Here is an 18,268-nt window from a genome sequence, read left to right as displayed (position 1 = left end):
AACTCCAGTTGCATTGCCAACCTCAGTTGCACCACCAAGCATGTGGCTTTTCCCAAAGCCTTGGCTCCTGGGGTGCAGCTGGGACCTCAGTTTTTAGTTAGGGCTGGTTTTACTGATCCTTTGCGCAGGGACAAGACAGGCTCAGCACTCAGAAGCAAAGTGTGTTTATTATTTTGTAAATCTGCTGATTTCTAGTTGGTCTTGCCCAGGGAGCCTCACTTGCTGCCTGCATGCTGGTGTCTGGCAGAAGTGTTCTTGCAAGCCATACCTGCTATACCATTCCCATGCCACCCCCATGAGCACCCCGATAAGTAAGAGCCTGCACTCATTCCACAAGTTTCTCTGTCCCAAGTGGGCAGAGGCTACAGCACCGCAGCCTCCGCAGCCTAAACACGTGCCTAAACATGGCTTACTAGCAAGGAGGGCTTGCATGTATGCTGGAATTTGCAAGTGTGATGTTAATGAGCTAGCAGCACGGTTAATTATCCACCCGCTAGTGGGAAGTGACAAGCCTCTGAAGTATAATTAATTGCTGTTCCCGAAAGAATAAACAAGCAGAGTGGAAGTGGGTGCCAGCCCATCCACCTGAGCTCTTGCTCCTTTTCCTTCCATACTCAGCTTCAGGTCCTTCATGGCAGTTTTTTGTGGATACCAGCATGGAGGGAAGGTGGCCCTCATTCCTTTCAGTTCTTTTTGGGCTCCCTAAGGACTTTCCGTCCAGGTAGGGTCTTTCCCCGCTTCCCTGCCTCTGGTCTGGATCTTATCTGCTGCAGCTCCCGCTGCTCCTGTGGGCTCCCCAGCAGGATTTCGTTGATGGAACTGAGCGTCATGTTGCTGAAGACCATGTTGAGGTGATCGATGCCTCGCAGCTCCTGGACATGCACCTTTTGCTTTTGCTGATTGCGCCATCGCTTGCACAACTCTGAACTGCGTGTGCTGACAGTGTCGTCCCCATCACCATAAATCATGTCCACGGGGTCCTCATAAGGGAAACGCTCATCATATATGTAAGTCTCCACAGTGGGGTAACCCGTGCCATAGAGGCAATATGTGTCCACTCCAGGAGGGGGTAAGTCCTTCAGCAAGTCCTTCATGTCCTCCCACATGTACCAGCCATCCTCCAAGTTGACGTCAGTGAAGAAGCGCTGGTAGTCCCGGTAGGTGTAATTGTAGGAGGGTGTGGAGATGAACACATGGGTCTCGGGCCAGGCCAGGCTTGTTGGGAACATCCAGGGGCTGGTGGTGGTCATGCGCTGCTCTTCACGGAGCTTGATGTTGGACATGAGTGGGATACCCTGATTGTCACCTGCAGGACACACAGGCGGTCATCAGAAACAGCACCAAAATGTACCCTCGTAAGCGGTGCCCCTTGAGTGGCTGCACTGGGATCAGCCTGTCCAGCAGTGGCTCCCAGCTGTTCCTGGGGTTTGGTTCCACCTCACATCTTTCTCTGCTCACCCCTGCCCTGCCCACATCTTCTCCTCACCCCTTTGGCTGCAGATATCCAGAGCAACCTTCCAAACTCTTCTCTTCAGTATCACATCTCTAGCTGCTAGAAGGGATGAGTGTGGACAAACCTGGATGTGTGATGGTCCTGACCAACCCAGCCCTGGACTTTCTCTGCAACCCCAGCACCTCCACACCCTGCAGGGACAGGAGGGAGCTGAGCCCACTGAGGGGGCTGATATTGGGTGGCCAACCCACATGTTTCCTGCAAGCCTTGGCATTTTTGGTCTTTCTGGAGTCCTAAGACCATACAATGACCTCAGGTTACCTTAAAAATGTCTCTGGCCCTTGTAGCAACAGAGAAAAATAAGAGGAGGTGACCTAAGGGTGATGATGTAAGGGGCCAGCTGTTAAACTCTTTAAGCACATGATTTTAATTCCATGCATTTTTGGAGGCTCAGCTTGTGACTTGTAGATATTCTGGGCTGTCAGCATTAGGCAAGTGACTGTGGCTTTCTGGACTGCAAAGAGACTAAAGAGGAACTTGGATGAAAGGAGATTAAAGCCTGAAGACCACAGAGTTTATGGGGGATGGGCTTTTAGATGTAGACACATCCAAGCAAGTGGCGCAGGGGAGCATGAGTGTCCCTTGGGTGGCCTTCACGTCCTCTGCTGCAGAAGGGCTGTGTGGTTCGGAGTAAAGGTCCAGCAGCCTGCATGGATGGAGGTGATGCAGGTGTCTGGAGAGGCAGTGAGAAGGGGGTGAGCATGCTCCAAACCTCTTCCCTGGCCCCAAGATTTTTGGCTGAGCCCTTTTCTAGTCCAGTATGGGTGTTGCAGCTTTCCAGGTGCACCCTAGCCCAGGAGTCAACCCTGGGCATGGTGCAGGCTGTGCTGCAGGCTGTCTGATGAGAGCTGGTGTGGAGGAAGGGGGATGGCCAGGCTGCAGGTGGACTTTCCTGGTAGCAGTTTTCCAGACACACAAGCCCACCAACCCCAATCATGGAAACCAGAGCATGTTCTGGGTCACTCTCCTTCTGCTGGGGCTGTGGCAGGAACGTCCATGGTGCCTTCTGCACCACCGTCTGCAGCGGGATGTAGCAGCATCAGCACCAGAGCATGAGAGCTGCCCCCACAGACCCCTTGTTTGTCTGTCCCCCACCTCTTCCACCACCACGCCCTGTCCCTGCCCACCACCACCCTTCCGTTTCTGCAGGAGGGAGAGAAAGCAAAGAGGTGGCTGCACACAAGAGGTCACCCACCAGACGCCAGGACACGCAGGGGCTTGACGGCTCCTCCCCAGGGAGCACCCAGGGAGATGAAACCCCCAATGTACTGATCTTTCCAGGCTTGTGTCTGCTGTAGCAAGAAGTAGAGGACATTCAGGTTGCCCATGCTGTGCCCGATGAGGAAGACGCCCCGCTGGTACTCATTGTGCATCTCCTCGATCAGTGCCTTCAGGTTCTGGAAATATTCGGGCTGCTCCTCTGTGGACAAGAGGGACACCAGGTCTTGGCCATCTCACTCATGGGCACAGAGCTCCAGGGCTGACTCTAGGAGCCCTGACCAGAGAGAGCTGTGGGTGCAGAGGCCACAAGAACCACCATGCATTCACTTGAGAGCACCATGAATGGCTGAGTGACCACCAACATGGGCAACTGTCCCTGTCGAGGGGTTCCTCTACATCAGCTGGCTCACCCACCCCATGAGAGCCATCCTGCTTCCCTCCCTGTGTGGTGGCCTGGCCACAAACCCCAAACTTACGGGGCCCAACCCTCCAGTCGTAGGGGGCTGCACGAACTGTCTGATCCCTCACGTAGCCGTTGTTCACCAGGTTCTGCACCAGGGTGTGCAGGTAACCTATGGGCAGAGAAAACAGGCAGGAATTAGGTCTGTGGTCTTCTCCTGTCAACTGTTTTCCACGCTGGTCCTGATCATGGTCACAATGTCCTGTGGTAAGCCCTGTCACTTGGTGGGTCCAGCCAGAGGTAACATCTCCATGTATCCCATATGTGCTGGGGTCAAGGATAGGGTGGTTCCTGCTGACACTCAAAGGGAGCGTGTCCCTGAGGTCAACGTCCTTCACTCACAGGTGACCTGGGCTCTCCACAGAACCGGTTTCCCCTGGAGACATGGGAACCCCTCTCCACTTGCAGGGAGCCCGTGGGCTACCTGGACATCCCACCCCTCTTCTCCTCTCACCTGCCAGCTTGCTCTGATCCAGGTATTCCACAGAATAGGTCTTGCCGAAGCCAGGCACGCGGATGTGCACCCCGGGGGCATTGGACATTTTCCGAGAAGTTCGGTTGTAAACTACCCTGCGGGGACAGGGCAGAAAGTGGGAGAAGAGCCATGTCCCCAGGGGATGAGATGGAGATCACAGAGCGGCAGCCTGGATCTTGGTGGCTGTTTCTAAGGCTTGTGTGGGTGAGGAGGTGGACTGGTGCCAAGCCAGCATCACCCGGCATCTGAGGGCAGGAGGCTCTGATGGGCTGTGGCAGTCCCCTCGTCCTGCTGCCCTTGGCAGGGTGGCAGCTTCTCCAGTGGGTGCTGAGGACAGGCTGGCTGGCACGACCACATGGCAGGGACACGGGAAAAGGATGGGCACTCAGAATGGGAACCATCCAGGAATGTGTTCCCAAACAGTTCCCTGGTGTTCCCATGGTTTTCCACGTGTGCTGGGTCATGGCCGGTGGGGAGGAGAGGGGGAGGGAGATCCCTGGTAGGTCATTTCCCTGGGGAGCTCCTGGTGTGAGCGGTACCTCGTGTTATCGATCCAGCAGTCAACTCCCACTGGCAGGAAGGTGTTGAGGTTGAGCCAGATGGTGAAATAGTCCTCTGTTTTGCGGTAGCACATCCAGTTCACCACATCCGGCTTGTCCAGCTTTGCTTCCAGCTGGTTCCCGAGGCAACCAGGCACTGGTGGCACCACAGAGGGAGAGCAGAGCCAGTTACAGACCCCATCCCACTGGCCCAGGGCTTCTTCCAGCCCCTCAAGCAGGGCTCCCCTGGGGTTAGTGACACTGGGGGACCTGCTAGAAGAGCATCCCTGGAGAACAGCCTGCTCCATTCAGGAGTAAGAGCCTGGGAGCTGAGATGCAAGGTGAGCATGGAAGCAGAGATACGAATGCATCCTCAGGGATCCCCAAGCTGCCTTTTCCACAGGGTGATCCCCAGAGGTGCCACCCTCAGCCCAAACCTGCTCATCCCCACCAGCACGAAGCATCCCAGATTATTCCCCCTGCCTGGCTGGGTTTCCACCCCGCCTGGCTGCAGCCTGGGGAAAAGAGTCAGTGCTGCTCAGGGCTGCCCCCAGCTCTACTGCACCCCAACACCTTGTCCTGGGGTGGCAGGACAGCTCAGGGATGCACAGAGTCCCCAGGAGATGAAAGTCACCCCAGTGCTGGCACCCAAGGCCCGTGTACTGTTTTCCTGAACTTTAAACCCCCAGCACACACTCAACAAGGTCTCTGAAATGACTTGGAGCTGAGCAGAACCGTACCCCGTGAGAATTCAGTGCAAATAGTTTGTACAGTAAACACAGCGTGGTTTTAAGCAATTTCACTGTCTGTCACGTGTGACCTGGGCTCCTGTGATGGAGGGTAGCCATCCTCTGGGATTTCTGGCAGGGATGGGACACTCATCCCAGTGTCACCCTGGTATGTGTGCCTGTGCCAGGGGCAGATGCTGGGGAGAGCATTCCCAGCTAGTGCGCAGGAAATGCCAGCTCCTGGTGCCAATGCTGACCGCAAAGGCGAGGACAAGAGGTGAAGAGACTGCAGGGGACAGTGGCTGTGAGAGTGGTGGGATGGGAGCACTGGGTGATGAACCCCGTGGCCCCAGTGAGTCCAGGGACTGGCTTGAGGTGCATGAATGGGGACAACGTGGACCTTTAGTGCCACTGCAGGCACTATCTACTATGTGGCTTGTCACATGTCACACATAAGCTGCTTCCCTCAAGGACACCACGAGCTGTGTTGTGTCCTGAAGTCCCTATAGGAACCTGTGCTGCTCTGGGACCCGGAGATGGGCTCTGCTGTGGCTGTGGGACCCCACAAGCACAGCAGGGTGGGAGCCACACTGCCTGGGGCAGGGGATGAAGGATGCACGTGAGGAGCACTTTTGACCTGAGAAGGATGACCCCGTTTTTCCTGGTCCACACCAACCACAGGTGTCCCTGCACCCTGGGGTCCATGGCATTTGGGGGAGCCACAGCACTGTCCCCATTGCATACATTGCATACCCCCATCCCACCCACCACAGCACCAGCTCCTGCAGCATGGCAGGGTCACAGCTGTATACTCCAAAAGCCTCATCCCATGCAAGAGGTGAAGGGAGTGTAGTGGTTGCCTCCCTCAACCTGCTTCACAGCTTCCTCACCTCTGTGCCATCTCCCCAAGGATACAGGGAGTGTCTAATCCTGCCTTCAAAGCACCTTATTGAGGATCAGACCAGTGGACCCAGCCACAGAGTGGGCAGAGATGACCTCCCCAGCCGACAAGAAGAGTGGGACCATTGGCTGCTCTGATGGCTCCTAGGGGTGCCAGGGCAGCTGAGAGTGCTAGTGCCTGGCTGGACCCCGCGGCACAACCAACAGCCCCGGCACACAGCCCTGAGCTCTGCCTCCTTTTCCAGAGGACATTAGGTAATTATTAAGGGAGTTCCTGTGGAGGCAGAGGGGTTATCGGTGTCCCAAGGGCACTGGGGGTTTCCAGAACGCCCGGCCCAAGGGGATGGGCTACATGCAGATGCTGAGCGGCACATGGGACAGCCGGACCCGTCTGAGTGTGGGACAGGGGCTGAGGCTGGTACTGGGGCATGGGGAGATGCTCCAACCATTACAGGTCATCCTGAGAAAAGGCACCCAGTGACAGCCACTTGGGCCTTCTGGTCACCAGCATGGCCAAGCAGGACCTGCCACAGGGCACTACAGCTCTAGACTTGTCCCCTGCTCTTTGATGCCTCGGGGGAGGGAGTTGATGGGATCAGCCCTTGGCATTGCAACAGGGATGTTCTGCTTTTCCTCTTCTCTTTTTAAAGGGGAAATGGCTTAATTAAAAAAAAAAAAAAAAGGAGAAGAAAAAAAAGGAGAAAAAACCCAGCTCTGCTCAGCAGAGGTCCCATGGCAAACCCCCAGCTTGAGTCCCCAGTAATGGCACGGGGACAAATGAACATAGGAGCCATCCAGGATGGTGGTTGCTGCTTCCACCTCCATGAGATGATGCCCCAACCTCTCCTTTCACTGCCCTGAGCACCTCTGCCAAAGGCTCTCTCTCTCCTCTGTGCCATCCCCCAGGCAGGGCAGATGTTTGGTGGGATGTGAGAAGGACGCCCCACTGCAGCAGCAGAGGATGACTTAACCATCACCAGGGAGTGGCAGAAGACACAGGACAGGGTGGGCTTTGGGGGACCAAGGAAGGGGTGTTAAGCGCTGGCCCATGGCACCGCAAGCAGCAGCCATGGGAAGAGGCAGACGAGGATGCTCTGCAGCCCCTGTCCCTCTGCCAGCTGAGCACCCCCTGAACCGAGTAAGCCCTAAAACACCCTCTGTGCCAACTGTGAGATATTAGAACCCCATTTGCTTTCTGGGGTGCCCAGCCTGTCCCCCCCAGTTCTGAACAGCTGTGGCCAAGCATCACCAGCCCTGTATCCCCAACCTGGTTGATGGGAGGGAACCTGGGAGCCGTGTGTCACCCCTGGGTTGATGGCTCCAACTGCAGACTGCAAAGGGCCACCTCAGCCAAGGGACACCGAGGTGCCAGCAGCACGGCACCTGGGGGACCCACCCATACCCTGCACGGTGCCAGTGCTGGCGTCACCTTACCGAGTACCACAGGCGGCGTGCTGTTGGTCGGGGGAGCTTCTGGGGTGCTGGTGGGTGGAAAGAGGACATTGAAGAGCCAGAACTGGGACGTGGGCTGCAGGAGCAGCAACAGCGTCAGCAACACAACCCCGGTGCTGCTGCTCCCCATGGCAAGCTCAGCCAGGATCCTCCGGACGTCTCCAAGCAAAACAGCCTTTTATATTTTTTACGCAAGTCCAGCCAAAGAGGCACCCGGGCTGCAGGGGAGGGGAGAGCTGCAAGGGGCTGGCCGTGGTGGGGAGGAGGGACGGGGAGGGACGAAGGACTGGCCTTGGGGACATGCCATGCCCTGCAGTGCCCCGGGCCTCTCTGCACACCAAGAGCCCTGCCCGTGGGAGCCGGCAGAGTGGGAATGTAATCTCAGCAGATGCCCGGCACCTTGGTGCCCTTCTGCTGTGTGCTGGGGATGTGGCTGCCCCACACGTTCCCCTGCACCCAACTCCTGGGATAACCCCACGGGGCTGCACAGCGCTGCTTGCTCCCTGCCTGGGTGGACACAGCACCTCTTTGCTCCTCCTGCCCTTGCCGGGGGGAACTGGGGCTACTGACGTGGCCAGGTGGACCCCAAACATCTCAGCCCCCCTGTGACACTGAGTGAGTGCAGAACAAACTGATAGAGGAGACAGAGGGGTTGGATCTGGGATGTGGGGAGTCCTCATCCCATTTCAGGGATGTCACCCTTGGGCTGGGCTCGGTTCACCAGAAGAGCACATGGGGTTCAGGAGAAGAAGGATCTGGGGATGCATCTCCATCATGCTCTTCTTGGCAGACAGAAACCTAAGGACACCCTGGGAACATGAACAAGAGAGATCAGAAATCCCTGCTTGTCCTGAGTCTTGCCATGTCCTCTGCCTTTGTCAGGCTGTCTGTCTTGCAGTCCCTCACCTGGGGGGTGTCTACTTACCCCAAGGCTTATCATGGCATAATTAAACTTTTATCCTTAAAATCACTTCTCTTGGCTTTCAGCCCAGTATATTGAGCCCAGCAGTGCTGCCAGCATGGGGTGGGGGCTGTGGGCAGAGATGCAGGGGTTTTACAGCCACCCCTGCTTGCCCTCCCCGCCAGCACATCCCTGTGGCACTGACACTCTGCCGTGGCATGTCCCTGTGCCAGGATCCGTCCCTGGTGGGTGGCTGGGCCAGCCCATGGCCAAGAGCTGGGTGCTGAGCCTGGCATGTACTGGCAGCCCCACCAGGGCAGTGTGGGGTGGGAGAGTCAATGTGAGTCCCCACCTTGTCCCCCTGGTGCCACAGTGAAGTAGGGTTCTTGCTATCTGTCTGAGACACCCCCAAAACCCCAAAACAGGAGCCTGGATAGCTCAGTTGGTAGAGCATCAGACTTTTAATCTGAGGGTCCAGGGTTCAAGCCCCTGTTCAGGCAAAGTGTTTATACTTTAGAAGCCTGTGAGCAGAAACAGCACCATCCCTTTGGGGACTGTTGAGGTTGGGATGAAGGTGTGGAGTGCCTACACCAACTCTCTCTGCTAGCACCTCCTTTTTCATGATCTCCATGAGGATAATGGAAGGTTTGGGGTATCTCTCCCAGGTGGGAAGTTAGGCTCTTCTCAGTGGTGCCCAGTGCCAAGACCAGAGGCAATGGGCACAAAATGGAACACAGGAGGTTCTGTCTTAATATCAGGAGACACTTCTTCACTGTGAGGGTGACCAAACAACTGGCACAGGTTGCCCAGGGAGGTTATGGAGTCTCCATCTGTGGAGGTGTTCAGCAGTCATCTGAACACAGTCCTAGGCAACCAGCTCTGGGTGACCCTGCGACCATACGACCTTCAGAGATGCCTCCAACCTCAACCATCCTATATTTCTCTTGCTGGTCATCCCAAACCCATCCCAGCCAAAGCAGAGCTCTGTGTTGTTTCAAGGGAAGATGGTTCCTGTGAGAGCAGGGGTTGAAGCCACCCATGGGGCCACCACACTGCTTCAGCCAAGCCCTGATTGCACTGTGTACATGTGTATACACTTCGGGATATTTTTACAAACTAGGAACCCGTCTAACAGAAATATGAGTAATTTTGGGTGGAAAATATCCCCTTTGGGATTTTGACTTTTTTTTTTTTTTTAATCTGAACATACATCAGTTACTCAAGCACAGTAAATTCTTCTTCAGATAAACTTAGTGTCTGTATACCCCAAAGTGACATTCTGGGGAATTTAAAAAACAAAACCAAACAAACAAAAACTATGGAAAAGTTGTGTATTTCCTTGTGTTTCTGCTTCTCAGCTGCACAAAAGCGGGACAGGTACTCCTGCTGCTAAAGGACAACCTATCTAGATGTTTGTGTTCTCTTCCTCCTGTGTCATCTTTAGAAGGGAAAATGCTTTTGGAGCTTTCTCTGGGTAAGAAATATGTATGTTCAGTAAAAGAGTCAATGAAGATCAGAGGAGTGTGAAGTTGTGCAAGTTGTGCCCTATAAGCTGCAACTCCTAAAGGTAAATATATAATGAACTTTGCTCTCCATTTCCTGCTACGGATAAGGTAAGAGAAAAATAATTTATTTTATGCGACAAAAATCCTCCCTCTCCCCTTCCCATGCACAAACCCTGCAGACACCTGAGCCTGGGCTCTGACAGCCTCTGCCACCCCCAGTTGCCCCTGTGGTGGTGAATAAATTGAGACCCCGCTGCTTGGATAGTGTTTTCTCCACCAGCTGAGCCCCGAGGACGACCCCTGTGACATTTTACGCAGCTGGTTGTAATTTCTATTTTGAAAGCTGCCGTCCAGAGTGAGTTCTGCAATACTGTCAGAAGGGGGCACCAAGACCAAGTAAATAGGGTGTCTCCACGGTTTGGGGGCTCCTGAAGAGTAAAGGCAACAGTTTAAAACGCTTCCTCAAGCAGAAGCACCTCTCGGTCCACCCCAGGGATCTCCACCTGCTTGGTGCCCAGGAGACCTCTGGTGCCCAAGCCTGCAGTGTGTCAGGGTCATTCCTCAACGCTGATGGGTTTTTCCTCTGGAGGTGCTGCAGCCAAAACCCCGTTCCCCAGGAGCTAGGAGCGCTGACAGTGGGGCTTCATCAACCTGATCGTCCTTCTTCTTCAGGTGGTGGCTGTGGCAGAGCCTTCCTACCCTGCAGGGCAGGAGGGACCTCTTGGCTCGTTAGCGCTGAGCCTGGGACATCAAGCTGCTGCCTCCCACTGCTTCTCACTCTGCGGGGCTGCCACAGCATCTTCTGGTCTCTTTTTCTGCAGAAATGGGAGGAAGGGTGAGGGAAAAGTGGGAAGCCAGGTGATTTCTTCTAAATTCTCAAGCTTTGCCTGAAAAATCGTGAAGCTGGAGTGCTTTCCCAGACACGTCACTGCAGCCCCACCGGAGAGACCCTGCACAGTGACTACATGTCGGGAAATCATTGTAGGTGTGAATCCAGTTACTTTTAGGAGCAGAAAGCACAGCAGAGCTTGTTGCTGCCTCTTGGGGCATGGCACCTTTGCAAACCACCCTCTTTGCAGATGCCTCCCTTCAATCTGACTTTCTTGTGCAGCAGCAAAAGCTGTTGCTGTGACTCGGATTCGAACCGAGGTTGCTGCGGCCACAACGCAGAGTACTGACCACTATACGATCACAGCAGAAGACATCCTGCCACACACCAGGACCACGGGAGGAAAACACCTGCACCATCCCTTCTCCTGGCATGGGGAACCCCGCATGGCCTGGGGAACAAAACCCCGCTATTTTATTAAGGCGGCTACAAATGAACTTGGATGCTGCTGCTTGGAGCCTCAGCAATCTGGAAAGGGGCCCTAAATTGTGCAAAATTCTGGCAATGCTGGGATGGTACCTGGAGACTGAGCGTGCTGCAAAGGACAACTCTGTTGAGGGGATACCCCGACATGGGGCCATCATGCAGCGAGGGCGAGTGTCACGTTATAATACAGCAAATTTAGGCTTATAATACTTTCAGCTAAGTATAAGTTATACAAGAGATGTGTAATTAAGTAATTTTATGGCATTGTAAGTGCACAATATAACAAGTTTGTGGCAACTGAGTTTAAAATACAACAAATGGCATGAGGATCTCCACAGGGAACTGAGGAATGCTGTGGGAAGGCCCTGGACAGGGAGGTCCAGGTAGCCTAGGATGTCCCCAGGGCCCTTCATCCAATGTCCCCAGACCCCACTGTCACCTCCCTGGCTGACCACAGTCTCTGCAGAGAAATCCCTCCCTGCAGCATTGCTCTGGCATGGGGATCCCAGGACAGCTTCTGGGAGGGCTCAGCCTTGTGGGGCTCCTTGGTTTGGGGTCTCTGTCCTTCAAGCTCATGTCTCCAGAGTCTGTTCTGACACTGAGGTCTGCTTTTCAGCCCTTGGTTTTCACCCAAACCCACACTTTCAACTGCTTCTGTGACATTTTTAATTCTCCCCCATCCCATTTTTGCCCTCCGGTAGCCCAGCTGATGGAGTGTCAGTGCTGCCAACTCTTTCTTCCTCAAAGCTTTTTGCTCCTGCCTTGTTTGGAGAGGAAACCTCATTTTCTATTGTTTTTATGACTGGGTCTACACCACAGAGGTGTGAGCAGATGGCACAAGATGGCCCCAGGGTAGAAATTGGCCAAGAGAGATGGATCCAAGGCCAGTCTGATCCCCTCTTTGCTTGCTCTCCATCACAGTGTTCTTCTCCCTTGGGCATGACAAAACAGCCTCACCTCTGGAGTTTTTGCTCCCACAGCTGTCCTGCTCCTGCCTTCCTCTCCCCTGCTGGTGGTTGCAGGCTCCCAAAACGTCCCAGGTGCCCAAACAGGGACAAAAAATTGGTCCCATATACCCTGAATTGGGACCACCCTGTCTACATCCCACTCTGCCAGGGTGGGTGGGATGGTTGAGGTTCCCGTGTTCTTCATCCCTAGGTTAAAACACAACCTTTGTATTCATTATTGATGAAAAATACACCTCTAAATTACTCCCAACTTTACACCTTCAAGAAGGTGCTTTGGTGACTCCAGAGCTGCTTTTGCTGTTGGACTTGGTGTGGGTCAGAGCTCCCTGCTCCATGTCCTGGGCAGCCTGCAGCCCCTTGGGTAACATCCCACCACCTCCTCCTCCCCATCCCTCCATGTGCCACAGGATTTGCAATGGGTGGTCCCTGGTTGCCCCAAGCCCTGTATAGAGCCCAGGGCCCTTATGTGCCCATCAGGTCCCTCACCCCACTCCATCAGCCCTATGGTGAGTCCCAGAGCGTTCCTGGGAATCTCTGCTCAGCATGGAGCACCCAGTGCCACATGTTTCCCATGGAAACATACACAGCACCAAGAGCTCATCCTGACTCCACATACTGGAAGAAGGAGGACAGCCACCCAGAAGAGAGATGGAGACAAGATTTAATAGAAATATAGATGAGACAGTGATGGGGGGGGGGGCTCTCCAGCTTCTGTACCCTGCAGTGTGAGCAGCAGGGCTGGCGCTGAGGATGGTTTCTCCTGACACCTGTTTTCTCCCAGCCTGTCCGTAGGTGCCAGGAGTGTCACTGGATATGGAATGCTGCTTGGGGCTGACAGCTGTGCCTGGGGTGCTCCTGGTGACCTTCTGGGCCAGCCCCACTACTGGCACAGCCTCTGGATGTGGAGCTCCAGGGCCTCCTGCACCTTCTCCAGTAGGAACAGGTTCTCCAGCGTCTCAGTGTGGATGGGGACAGCATTGGAGTGCAGAAGTGTGGGAGTTGGAGACAATACGGAGAGCAGTCGTGGGAGCTTCCACATGGACATACCTTCACTTGACCATGCAGGGGTGGGCTGGACACTCTTCAGGTCCTGGCAGGCTTCGGGAGGTGGCTGATGGCCATGTCTGCAGACTTCTCCATCGTATTCATGTGTTCTCTGTTCTGCCAGAAGTCCAGATACCTTTCCCTTGGATCCCTGAGAATCATCTGCCGCCCAATGCTGTGGTGTTAAGAAGGAACAGTTTGACGTTATTGCACAGGGAGGAGAGTGCAGAAATGCTACAGGTTCCATTCAGACTGGATATTAAAGGATCTGCTTCTTCTCCCATTTCTATGCATTCTATGATGGGACACAGACCCTGGCATCTGAGGCAATGACAAGGTCCCCTGCGCAGGCAGCCTGGGGATGGGTTGGGCAAAGCATAAGACTTTGGACCAAAAAGGCGCTGACCCATAGGGCTAGGTGTCTTGGTGTCTAGTGAGAAAACACTGGAGGAATCCTTCACCCACAACTTTCTGGTCCCATCTAGAAATCCTACTGGAGTGCTCAACAGCTGGACCTTATATGTCAGGGTTTCTCTTCCCAGGTGCCATCCTTCCGAGCCTGATACCCTCCCACAAGGGTGCCAGTAAGAGACCCTCTTCCCCTGAGTCCTCCTGGTTGTGGAGGGAAGGGCACTGCAAGGGATGGGGAGACACCATCCATAGCTGGAGAGATTTACCAGACTAGCTGATTCTGATCGAAATTCCTCTGCCAATTCAGCTCTACTCTCTTGCTCCACTCTTTCCGACGCATGTGGTAAGTCTTCAGGAGTTGCAAGGTGTAGTTTGCTCTCACGGAAAGCTGGCTCCTACAGAAAGGGAAAAGTCTCTCTAACCTTCCGGCCGAGACTCTCCGGCCTCCTCCCTGCCTTCAACTTGGAGGCAGTTTGGGGCTGCCTGGTGTCAGGGTCTAAGCCAGGTCATGGGAAATGGGAGGATGCCATACCCAGCCTCAGAGCTGAGGGACCGAAGTCCTTCACACCTTGAGCAGCTGCTGCTGCTCCTCAAGTTTCTCCAGTTGAGGTTGGTGAGCACATTCAGTCTGAGTAGCTCCCGTGGACCCTTCAGGTCCCTTTTCACCATGGCTTTGGTCAGGGAGGGAGCAGTCCTCTTCTCTTTCCCAGTCAGTGGCAGTGGTGAGTGTGATGGAATCTCTGTCAGTGTTTCATGAGACCACCTAGTCTGCATTGGCACCAGAGGATGATTTTTAGGAAGCTTCTCACCTCCTTCGGGTGCTTTGAACATTCAGCAGTGGAGACGCCAGCGGCTATAGGGTCTGTGCAGCCCTCCAGCATGGTCTGTTCCACCCTCAGAAACCCCCATGAGACGAATGAGAGTCACCCCAACACAGTCTTCTGCACCAGGGATACATCAGTTCCCCACTGGCCCCATGCTCTTATGTTGACATCACTCATGACGAGGTAAATGAGGCGGGGAAATGGCTGTTTTTCAGAGAGGGAACCATGAGGTTAAAAGGTCCAATGGGGCTGAGCAGGTCAGAGCACATCACTGAACCACAAAGATGGCTCAGCTGGAGGCCCTGAGGGCACCATTAGCCCTCAATAACCCTGCCCAGTATTCTCCAAGACCTTCACCCACATCCCATTTCAGCCCTTGCCAGAGCTGATCCAGACCCTGACCTGAAGACTAGTTTCCTGGTGTGACAGGGACATCCTCTTCTTGCTTCTGAAAACGGGAAGTGACGTTTGAGGTCTGACGCCGAGAGTTTGCTTGTGCTTGTCATCCTTCACCTGCAACTCCTGAATTCTTGGCAGAAAGCTGCAATTATCCAAGAGGGTGAGCTGATATGAGTGGAGGAAGAAAACACTGAGTTGTAGCACCCACATGAGCCACAAACACCCACGTGTCATCCCCGTCTTGAGAGAATAAAGAGAACAACAGTGACTTTTGCCACAATCAGAGCCTGGAGGGCCTCCTTCTGTGAATGGCACCCTGGTGGCCACACACTAAAGGCTATGTTTTGGGGGCACCCAGAGCAGGAGAAGGAGGAAGGGGAAAAGCGATGTTGGCAATTAGCTCTCTCTGGCACCCCTTCTGTGCCAGACAACCTCCTACAACCACCAGATTTGGAATTAAATGAGTCTTCCAGTTAACTAAATCCAAGGTAGAAAGTGGTGAATACAGACACCACTCTGTCCTACTGGGGAAGGATGTTCTGAATTTCATTTTTCTGTGAAAAGTGGCTTCGTTTTGACTGAGATGAGGAGAGGTTCACAGACATCAAAAGAGAAGGATAAAAATTTCCTCAGGTCTTGGAGTAGTTCTTCACACAAACATCAGTAGTGTGAAAAATCTGAACAATCCTTCACAGACAACACTGACACTGTGTACAAGAAATCCAAGAGCAGAGAGTCACCCTTACCCGTTTCTCCACAATGCTCACCTGCTAGGTGACCGTTTTTCTTTGCCTTTCTGCCCCTTTCCTTTCTTTGGGCCAGATAGTGTGGATGGAGACTGAGACTGCCTTCTTCGAGACAGGAGACATTCAGTAGAAGGACTCTCTGGAACTGTACAAGAGTACTCAGAAAGCATCTTTGCGGTTATTTAACACGAATACAGGGAAATCAGCTCCAGCATCTGATAAAACAATCCAGTTCCCTTCACACCATGATCTTAAAGATGTCTCTCTCACTCCCTAGGAGGTCTTTGGCACAGTTTAGTAGTCTTTTGAAAGTCATCTCCAGGGCAATTCTTTTCTCCACTTTCAAGTGCACAGGATCTGTGGGACAGGTAGACCCCTCTACCTTGGCAGCTCAAGCCAGAGCTTTCTGAAATGAAGGAGCAGCTTGGAATATACATCAGGGTACAGGGCTCTGGGGGAAAGTTGGTTGCCATGAAATATTCCATAGCAGGTGACTTGAGCTTTCTGTATGCAGCAAGGAACAAGAGATGTAGTCTTCCCTCCCAGGGCACCACTTTCTGTCCTTATCTTCAACCACCTACTGCTTGAGGACACACACATATACACACAAGCACCCATGCCCACCCCAACCCCGTAGTCAAATGTGACATTACCATTGGTCTCAATTTGCTTATTACCCCCTTCTTCCTCCTTCTCCTTCTCTTTCTCCTTCTCCTCCTTTTTCTCCTTCTCCTCCTTTTCTTTCTCCTTCTCCTCCTCCTCTTTCTCCTTCTCCTCCTTTGCCTTCTCCTTCTTCCTGTCTTCTGTTGTCTTCAGAGGTCCTACAGAGGGACACTTCACAGTTTCTTTCTCAGAGGGAAATGTAAAATCAAATCTGGAAATGAAAGGGCACCAGGCTGAAGACAGGATACTCCATTCCCGTTGCATCTTTCATTAACAATGCAGTTATGGAGAGACTTGAGGAAGTCTCTCAAGGCTGCTACTTTCCAAAGCAGAATATGCAACGTCCTTGAGAGCTGTGTTAGGAAATGGAGTGACACAAGACCTCCATGACCTGGGAGCACACAAGAGGCCCCATCAGTCTGCTCCGGGCTTCCCAGTCCCAACTCTGAAAAGGTTGATTCCCTCTCTGAAGACTGTCTCAACTCTTCTTCCTGTTCATGGACATGGAGAACAGACTACTCTTTCTTTATCCAACTGGTCAAGGTTGGTTTTAATTCTAACACTGCCTAACAACTTCCATACAGACCCTCTCACGCTCATGTCAGAGCATCTGTAACGCAGAACCACGACCCCTGTGGCCATTAAGCCCACTACTGAGCAGCCCCAGCTCAGTTCATGGCTCTGAGGAAACCCACTCAAGCACACGAGGAGAAATCACTCCTGTCCCCCAGGGAGGCAAGAAGCAGACATTTAGGGACACTTGGGGCCCTTGAGTCTCAGCAAAGGCGTGACTATGTCACAAAACAGGACTTGTGTGAATCTAATACCCACTCAGGGACATTTTTCCTGTACAATCCATGTGCAGGAAATTCTGGGATCTTTCCATTTTGAAATTGTACCCAGAAGAAAGAGATGAATCAAGGGGAACCTTATGGAAAATGTTGCCCAAGTTCCTTAAACAACAAGAAGTGAACATACTGTGGCAAGACAAAGACACCACCAGGACCCACGTGAAAATCAGGACTTTCTCCACCCAATACCACCAGATATCTCCTTCCTGGGGTCTGAAACAGAGACAAAAATATGTGAGAGCATTCCAGGGACAGTTTTACCTTGTTTATAAAGTCTTTCTTCTGATCAGAGAAGACACAGCCACTCAGATATCCTATAACAAAGTTTTCTTTGACTAACATGAGTCCTTCAGCTTTTCAGGTAGAAGCTGCAGAGCTCAGAGGTGACAAGGAGCAATAAAACTGCCATGAGCTGCCCCACGCAAGCTGCCATCTCTCAGGTTCACAACACAAATATGGGGAACTGAAGCTGCTGCACCTGCTGCCCCAGCATCCCAAGGTGTTTCAAAAGCAGTAAGATCACCACACAGGTGTTAACACGCAGGGGAACTAAACCCCGACTCTCTGTGAGACATGAAGTAGGATGGAACATGCAATAGGCAGGTCACCATGTCTTGGACTCAGACAGCATTTACTTTTGAATCCATCAAAACCCCACCATTACAATTCCTAGGACAGACAGTGCGATGCTGAGATAGGTAGAGCCTTGATCTAAATCTGAGTGACCCTTCCTGTATTCTCCTGCATCAACTAGACCACTGTGTAGCAGAACAGCACACGACAGTTGGCACTGCTGTAGACCATGACTGCCACAGTGGCCATGGGGGTCATAAGAGGTCAGCAGAAATTAATTCAGTCGTCCTTTGACAAGTGTCCAGAAAGACAAGGTGTAGTACAAGGAAAGGAGCAACTTACACTGAGAAGGGCTTCCAGCAAATTTCCAGTGATATCCACAGTGAGGAGAAAGTCCTCAAAAAATCTCATAGTGACCTCTCTGTTTCGTATGGAAAGAATGCCAATGGCCTTGAAGACAAAGTCCGTGTTCTGTCTTTTACAAGTAGCCCGAAAGAATGATGCCGCAGTCTCATACACACAACACTGTACGGTTGTAAAAGGTAGTTGGGCACACACGGAGAGCTCCTCACACCTCAGAGGGACAATGGTTACATCAGCTAGGGAGCAGAACAAGAGCAACAAAACATCACTTCTGCAGCAGGACGATAGCATAAGATCCAAGCAGCTTCAGGCAGGACACTGTTCCAGCACAGTCCATTGAATCCCATGCTAACAGCTCCCAGGAGTGCCTGGGGGATGAATATTGTGTGAGAGGGAGGCAGGTGCAGATCCCATGGC

At 53.1% G+C, this 18,268-nt stretch overlaps 1 protein-coding gene and 2 non-coding genes across 3 annotated transcripts; 1 reads left to right on the top strand and 2 right to left on the bottom strand.

The window, feature by feature from the left end:
- Nucleotides 1–148: 148 nt before the first annotated feature.
- LCAT (lecithin-cholesterol acyltransferase) lies at nucleotides 149–7,515 on the bottom strand. Its single transcript, XM_065848655.2, has 6 exons — nucleotides 7,271–7,515; nucleotides 4,209–4,365; nucleotides 3,649–3,764; nucleotides 3,211–3,306; nucleotides 2,709–2,933; nucleotides 149–1,306 (listed from the first exon to the last, which is right to left on the bottom strand). Exons 1-6 carry the CDS (start codon nucleotides 7,416–7,418, stop codon nucleotides 684–686), a joined length of 1,365 nt encoding a protein of 454 aa, XP_065704727.1. The 5' UTR covers nucleotides 7,419–7,515; the 3' UTR covers nucleotides 149–683.
- A 1,101-nt stretch (nucleotides 7,516–8,616) lies between these two features.
- TRNAK-UUU (transfer RNA lysine (anticodon UUU)) lies at nucleotides 8,617–8,689 on the top strand. Its single transcript has one exon. It is a non-coding gene; the product is annotated as a tRNA-Lys (tRNA).
- Nucleotides 8,690–10,818: 2,129 nt separating this feature from the next.
- Nucleotides 10,819–10,890, bottom strand: TRNAH-GUG (transfer RNA histidin (anticodon GUG)). Its single transcript has one exon. It is a non-coding gene; the product is annotated as a tRNA-His (tRNA).
- Nucleotides 10,891–18,268: the final 7,378 nt, after the last annotated feature.

Source organism: Patagioenas fasciata, chromosome 13 (assembly GCF_037038585.1).
Source record: "Patagioenas fasciata isolate bPatFas1 chromosome 13, bPatFas1.hap1, whole genome shotgun sequence".
Taxonomy (NCBI): domain Eukaryota; kingdom Metazoa; phylum Chordata; class Aves; order Columbiformes; family Columbidae; genus Patagioenas; species Patagioenas fasciata.
This window is presented reverse-complemented; position numbering and strand designations above follow the sequence as displayed.

Coding starts and splice junctions, on each gene's coding strand:
- LCAT (XM_065848655.2), bottom strand. CDS start 7,418: ATGGGGAGCAGCAGCACCGGGGTTGTGTTGCTGACGCTGTTGCTGCTC. Junction 4,366..7,270: donor CACGCCGCCTGTGGTACTCG/GTAAGGTGACGC, acceptor TGGTGCCACCAG/TGCCTGGTTGCCTCGGGAAC. Junction 1,307..2,708: donor CCTGCGTGTCCTGGCGTCTG/GTGGGTGACCTC, acceptor TGTGTCCTGCAG/GTGACAATCAGGGTATCCCA.